Genomic DNA, 7382 nt, shown 5'->3' on the forward strand with positions numbered 1-7382 from the left:
TCCATGGTGTTAAATTCCAGGCTCGGCATTTAGAGCCCTTCGAGGCAGTGATTCCAGAAGAAAAGTATGGACTATTATATATCGTTGGAAAGCTCTGAAAGTTGACTTTTCTACTTCGCTAGAACCATATCAATTAGACCTCTATCATTCAAGTTATGCTCATTGGAGGGCAAGAAGGTCAGGGTTGACAACATCCACTTTCTTCCTTTTTTGCACAAAACTTTGCCAAATTGATCTGAATTTTACCTGAAATAATTAAAACACAAAAACAACTCAAAATAGCATCCAAAGAGGATTTTCACACTAAAATATACTTAAACTCAATAAATTCTAACTTAAAATAAGCAGAAAATGGGTATAAGATGCTCACGCATCAATACTCTCTTTGCCTTTTCTTTCAATGGCTTTTACTAATACCTCACTTAATGCCTTTTTCCATTGAAAAGAAATAAAAAAAGTTAAAAACTGAATAATAGAAAATTCAATGTAAAATCATAAAGGAGAAGAAAGTTAAGCTCGAAAGCTATAAAGACCCAAACAGTGTGCTCACCCTCCTTACTTTAATTCCTTGCTATTTACCCTTTTAAATATGAGTAAAGCTTCCAAAACTTGAGCTTGGTTGAACACCTTTGACTTTTTTCTTCTTCTCCAAAATTCAGAGTAGAAACGCAGATAAGAGATGGGACAGCAACAATTATTACAATTAGCTTGAATCCTTACCTTGCTGTTTTTGTTTTTTTCTTTTTCTTTTGGCTTCAACAATCTAAACTATTGATCCATTCTTTGGCCCCAAGTTTTAATTGTGACATTTAATTTGTAGTAGAGATACAAAACTTTTATTTTTTTTTCATCTTACTCGAACAGTGCATACAAGAGGAAGATAGCTTCAACAAGCTAGGATGGTAGCACAAAGATAAAAATATTATACTGATTTTTCTTCTGATTCAACCTTTGATCTAATTTTTACTTTTTGCACTACCATTTTTCTTTGTTGCTTGGATTTGGTGATTACCTTTCTCATTTTGATAGAATCCTAAACTGAGTTTTCCTTTCATTGCTTGCTTTTAAAACTTTTCAACCATAATTTAAGATTATTCACGTGGGTAATAATCAAAAGAGAGATATGAGTATTTAGTTAGAGTTTAAGACACAATGATAATGGGCTATAAAACAGAATAAATGTTAACTTTTGTAATTTGGCCTGTTTTAATTTTCTACACAAAATACACACATCACAAATAATTTTTGGGCTCTCAACCCAAGATTATAAATCATCATCAAATTATTTTTTTTATTTTTGGGCTCTCCTTCTTGTCAATTGTCATAAGACCTTGATTACATCCTCATCCAAAGCACCCACTTATTATCCTTTTCCATTACTTCTTGTTTCCATTGAGACCTTGACTTAAAATCATTTACACTCTAATCAAGTTAGATTAGTCTAGTGATTAGTTCACTAATCCGCTTAAACAAGTGTCGGAGGTTCAAATCCCGCCTTGTGCATGTCGCAGCAACTCATTAGCAAGCGACAAATCCTTAAATGGAGTTTAATCCGCGATAGATTAGTTTTTAGCTTGTCTTCTAGAAGATACCGTGGGTAACCCAGAAAAAAAAAATCATTTACACTCTTATACTGTATTGAAATGTTCTGGGCTCACTATTTCATTGAATTAGACTTGTTTTCAAGAATCTTTGCTCTCAATTGGTCTCCCTCTTCCCTTTTAACCACCCTACCAACTTCTTGTTATCTAGCATTATGCTTAGATCCTCCTCCCTCAAATTAACTTCCTCAAGAAGAGATTAGACTCTCATAGCCAAGCCTTCCACCATATTCTCCCCTGTTGAAACCCCTTGTACTGGATCACTCGTTAAACAGATAACCCCAATCATAGGAACTTATTTCCGGTTTGTAAATGTACACATCCACCACTCCCACTAATTCTCATCATGCAGTTGCACTACTTGACCCAGCCCTGGCACTCTTCTTCACTCCATTCTCAACATTCCGACTGTTCACAAGATTTCCAATTAGGTTCCAAGCTTCTTTGCATTGTATCACTTCTTTTTCAAATATCTTTTGATTTCTACAATTTCAGACAATCCACAAAATAATAGAAAACAACATAATCCACTTTTTTCTTTTCGATTCGCTTGATTGGGAAGAATCAATTTTGCGAAAACAATTTAATTGTGCTTATATCTCATATGCTGCTTTGTATATTATGTTGCTCTCAGTTGTATTTTCTTAAGAAGTGCCTTTTGATTTGATCTGTCTCTTAGAAAGAAATAAAGAATATAGTGATAGAGATATTAGAGATGGATATTTTTTGCATGCACATTTCTATCTTAGATGCTTATAATAGCAGCACTTAAACTCAGATCACATAAAAAGTTTTCAGTTCTCTATTTCTCCTATTATTACAAAGTTATTTAAGCAATGTGCAATGCTAGAATTAAGGATCAATTGTTCTATTCAGTCACAATCCCAGAATTAAGGATCAATCAGTCCAGTTATTAGCTGCTTACTGGCTATGCTACTTCTCATCATAATTTGTCCTATATCTTTTATGCCTGCAATCTCTATCCTCGTTAATTTATTCTGATTTTTAGGATTGCTATCTTGTGTACATTCTCAGTGAAATTGCTGAAGTTACTTCAACGGTGTTCACTTGTACATGTGATTCAACTTGTCTTTTGACTTTGATTCTTACTAATCTTGGTTAAAAGTCATCCAAATTAAGAGTCATATGACCTAGGGAAATTACATTTAACATTCTTGTGTTATAATAGTAAATTAGTCAAAATATATCTTCTTTTTTCGATCTTATACGTATTTTTCTACAACACTCGTCAATCTCTGTTTTAATTTCATTTCCTATGTTTAGCTTTAGTTCGAGGGACTCTTTCTATCTTAAAGTAGCTATTTACTGATTATAATTCCGTTACACAGATGGTTAGTTATGCTAATAGAATCAATTAATCTTTTTATTAGATAAGTAATATGTTCTCTCATTTTATTTTATGGTAAAGTGATTATTAATTCTTGTTGATCATATCATTTTCACTTTAGAAGATAGCTTTCCATCACAAGAAAGACCATTAAATTTAAGAAGCCTTGAACAAAGTACATACCAGATCTATTATTTTACACATATCAAGTGATCGATTACTAAAAATAACAGCTTTACGGGTCACCGATGGAACTCTTCACACTCTAGCTAATTCTTGTTCTTGAGTTTCTTGCTCTTTGTGTTTCTTCACTTTCTCGTTCTTACTAGAAACAAAGCGTAATATGAGGAGGAAACTAACTAGCGCGAACACCGCAGCCCACACAATCATAATAACCGCGAAAGCACTCCCAACATTTTTAATAATTTCAGGAGTAACCATCATGGCTCCAAACAAGTAAGTAACAACAAGGCTTGTGATAGTGATACACATGCCAATCAACAAGAACCACGTCACCGATGTATTGTCCAGAGAGAGGCCACTCACCAGTAAGAGACAAACACTTAGTGACGATATGAAACATATGGTGTTGCATATCAAGAACCCTAAGTAATATTTTTTTTTCATCAGGGCTACAACAGATTCCCCGGGGCAAATTTGTATGTTTGTTTGATTAGATGCAAAACAGATTGGCGTCTCACCGTCCGGTGCTGGCACGACACCCCCGGGCGGGTTGATGGCGGATTGAAAGGTGATGGTTGCTATTATGGAAGCCGTCAGACTGAGGCTCTGTCTCATATCTTGAAACCATTTGCTTTTGTCCTGATAAGCTAGTGACTGCACTCTATTAAGCTTAAGAAACTTGGCACATCCTTTATCTGCGTGTGCATCACCTGCTGTTCCCATCTGTATTTGGAATAAGCAAGAAATTGAAGCAATGATGTATGTTAATTATGATGTTCTCACTTGTTCAACTTGATTTTTATCGTGTGTGCCACCGACAGATGTTGCATGTAAAATAGTCATTTTTCTTTTTTGATTTTCTAAGATAATCTCTTAATTAATGATTAATTTATTGTGAACAAGAACTTTTATTTTTAATTTATTATTGATTAATAAGTTACTCTATATATAAAATAGAATTTAAAATTTTAATACTTATTTAAATAAATAAATAAATTAACTATTTGACTAATCTAAATTACTTTACATGTAACCGATGGTGATATATGGTAAAAACATGCAAAATAACATGAATGATACCGAGTCCATTTCAATATATAATATAAGATCATGTGGTCCAGCACAAATTACTTTTAAATAAATAGATTTATCTTTTAACGTGCTTCATTTGTGTAAGCTAATTAAGCAACAAACTATTTTGGACGGGAGAGACACTTTTCTTCATAATTAGGTCATCACTTTTACTTCATTCATAGAACATGGTCCACTAATTAATGTCCATCCAGTGTATATGAAAGATTAATTGATTTATTGGTGTTAGTTGCACTGCCCTATTATGGACAACACTTGGCTAATTAATTAATCAATGACTTAGATGATGATGTCTACGAAAATAAACAAACGTAAGCCATGGCATGACCCTGTCGATCATGAAAAGTGAAAAAGGGGGAGATTCTTATCTCAGCCAAATTGATAATAATAATAATAATAATAATTGTACATTGCTAACGAATTATAACTCAAATCATATAATCTTTTCATATATATTTATCTAAAGATCACATATTCGAATCTTACTATAAGTGACAAAATTATCCAAACTCGTGAATATCCATCCTGCTTTTACCCGTTCGGAGCGAATACTCCCGCATCGGCACGGATTCTTAGACGGAGTGGGACGGGTTTAGCTTAAACCCACCCAGTATATAATATATATAAAATAATTAGTAAAATAATTAATAATATTGTATCATATTTAAATTTTTATTTTAATTTATGTTATATATGTAGTGATAGTTATATAAATTTTAAAATTTAATTTTATGTGTTAGATTTTAATAATTATAAGAATAAGTAAAGACAGGACGAGTACCCGCAAGAGCGGATTAAAATTTAACTTTTTACTATTCTCGGAAAAAACAGGACAGATTCGATGCGAGTTATTGTAAGGTGGGGTGGAGTCGGGTAGGGCAAAAATTTGCACCTACCCGCCCGGTCCATTGCCACCACTAAATCTCGCTCGTATAACTTTATAAGCAATACAATATAATAAAACTATATATAAGTAATATAACTAAATTTTATCTACATCTATAATCACATTTCATAAATAATATAATCAAATTATATTTATGTTTATAATTAAAATATGAATAAAAATACAAAAAATTATCATGATGGTTAATTTTTTTGTTCATAATTTTTTATTATTTTTTTGTGAAAAGTTTAATTATTTTAATAATTAATTATTTTTTAAAAAAGGTAATTAAATAATACAAAAAAATCTTATTAAGAGTAATTTAGTTATATATGATTAAAAAAATAATTGAATAATTATATACGGTAAAAAATTAATATTATTAAAAAGTAAAATTAAAATTTATTTTAAAATTAAAAATAAAGTTTATTTAAAAATAAAATTAAAAATTATGGTTTTTTTCTTTTTTCAAAAATTTATCTATGAGTAATTTTATAAATATTTTATGATGAATAAAAATATTAAACTCGTACTAAAATTTATTCTAATAAAATTTATTTTTATCCTACCAAACGTTAAATAAACTATTAAAAAGAATTTTGTTTCCTCTGTTAGAGAAGAATGATAAACTTCCATACTTCTATTATGTTATGGCAATAATTTGGCCTGTTATTTTTTAATGTACAAAATAAGAATACTTATTGGTCTCTGAAATTATGTTCGTATTTCAATCTAATTTCAAAAATTTCAATTTACTCAATTTAGTCTCCCAACTTAATAGTTATGACTCACATTGGTTCTTGATCTTATTTTTGTCACTGTGCCAAAAAAGTCCAATTATTTTAAAGTAAAATTGTCTTTTAATATTTGATTAAATGTTCTTGTATTTAGTACTTTTTTTTTGCACTTCCTCTTAGTTAAAAATATAATCATTATAATTTTTTAATTATTATTGCTAGGGGTGTTTATAGATGGAATATGGCTGAAATTTTGATCCAATTCGCACTAAACTCATTAGATCAAATTCGATATTCGCACTTTTTATGTTTGGATCAGATATCAAATATATCCATAAAATAAAAAATATTAAAAAAATTATTTTTATAAAAAAAATCAATAATTTTTTTTGTTTACTTCTATAAACGTATTTACTTCTATCTGATTAGAGTGTGGATCCAATTCGATCCAATCTGATCATCTTACAGATCAGATCATATCCTCAAATTACAGATTAGATACGGATAAATACTGTGGATTTATATAGATATGATCTAATCTATGAACACTCCTAACTACTACTATAGGTTTATTGTTGCAAAAGAATGCTTCTTTTATTATAAACCATTATTAGATCTTAATTACCATTAAAACGACTTAATTGTCAACAAAGAGATAATACTTATTGGTCTCTGAAATTATGTTCGTATTTCAATCCATAGTTGTAAAAACCGAACTGGATCGGTTGGTTCGACCGAAAAACTAGTGAACCAGACTAGAACTGGATCCTAGTCCGGTTCGGTTTACTCCTTGGACCGTTTAAGGAATAAAACTGGTGTGAATCGGTAAGAACCGGTATAAATCGGTCTAATCGAACTGGTCTGTTTGAAAAATTTTTTAAAATATCTCCATAAGGTCTCAAACCAAGAACCTTGGAGCAAAAGGAACCTCTACTTACCACTTAACCATTGCACTTCTAAATACTATATTTGACAAATACTAATTAACTGCACTTCTAAGTATTATATTTGACAAATACTAATTATATAGTATACATACATATCTAATTTAATTTAATTTTTATTTTTTCTATTTTTAAAATTAATTATATTTTAATTATATACCATTATTAATATAAATATAAATTTCACTATAAATTTATTAATTTACTTGATCTATTTTATTACTAGTATTATGATTAAGGTTATTTGTTTTGATGTTAGTGTTAAAATCTACTGATATTATAATTAGATGATAGGCTTTGTGAATTAATTATTTTTTTATTGTGTCAAAATAAGATACTATTGTAGTATTAAAATTTTATGATTTTTTTTTATATTAGTTATTTTTAGAAGTTGATACTTGATTCTTCGTAAAATGTTAGTGAAGATATGTATTTCAAAATTTAATTTTAAGTTTTTAACTATTTTATATTTTATATTTACGTGAGACGGATTTTATCGGTTCAACCAGTGATTTATCGGTTGAACCAATAAACCAGTGAACCAGTAGCTTGATCGGTTCGATCACTAGTTCGGTTCTAACAATTATGTTT

The 7382-nt window shown here is 29.9% G+C and overlaps 1 protein-coding gene across 1 annotated transcript; it reads right to left on the bottom strand.

The window, feature by feature from the left end:
* Nucleotides 1–3078: 3078 nt before the first annotated feature.
* On the bottom strand, nt 3079–3908 carry LOC107489631 (uncharacterized). The gene has a single exon (XM_016110387.3). It carries the CDS (start codon nt 3853–3855, stop codon nt 3208–3210), a length of 648 nt encoding a protein of 215 aa, XP_015965873.1. The 5' UTR covers nt 3856–3908; the 3' UTR covers nt 3079–3207.
* Nucleotides 3909–7382: the final 3474 nt, after the last annotated feature.

The sequence above is a fragment of the Arachis duranensis genome, chromosome 5 (assembly GCF_000817695.3).
Source record: "Arachis duranensis cultivar V14167 chromosome 5, aradu.V14167.gnm2.J7QH, whole genome shotgun sequence".
NCBI classification, from domain to species: domain Eukaryota; kingdom Viridiplantae; phylum Streptophyta; class Magnoliopsida; order Fabales; family Fabaceae; genus Arachis; species Arachis duranensis.

Excerpts from the sequence above, each read along its gene's own strand:
- LOC107489631 (XM_016110387.3), bottom strand. The coding sequence starts at position 3,855 with ATGGGAACAGCAGGTGATGCACACGCAGATAAAGGATGTGCCAAGTTT.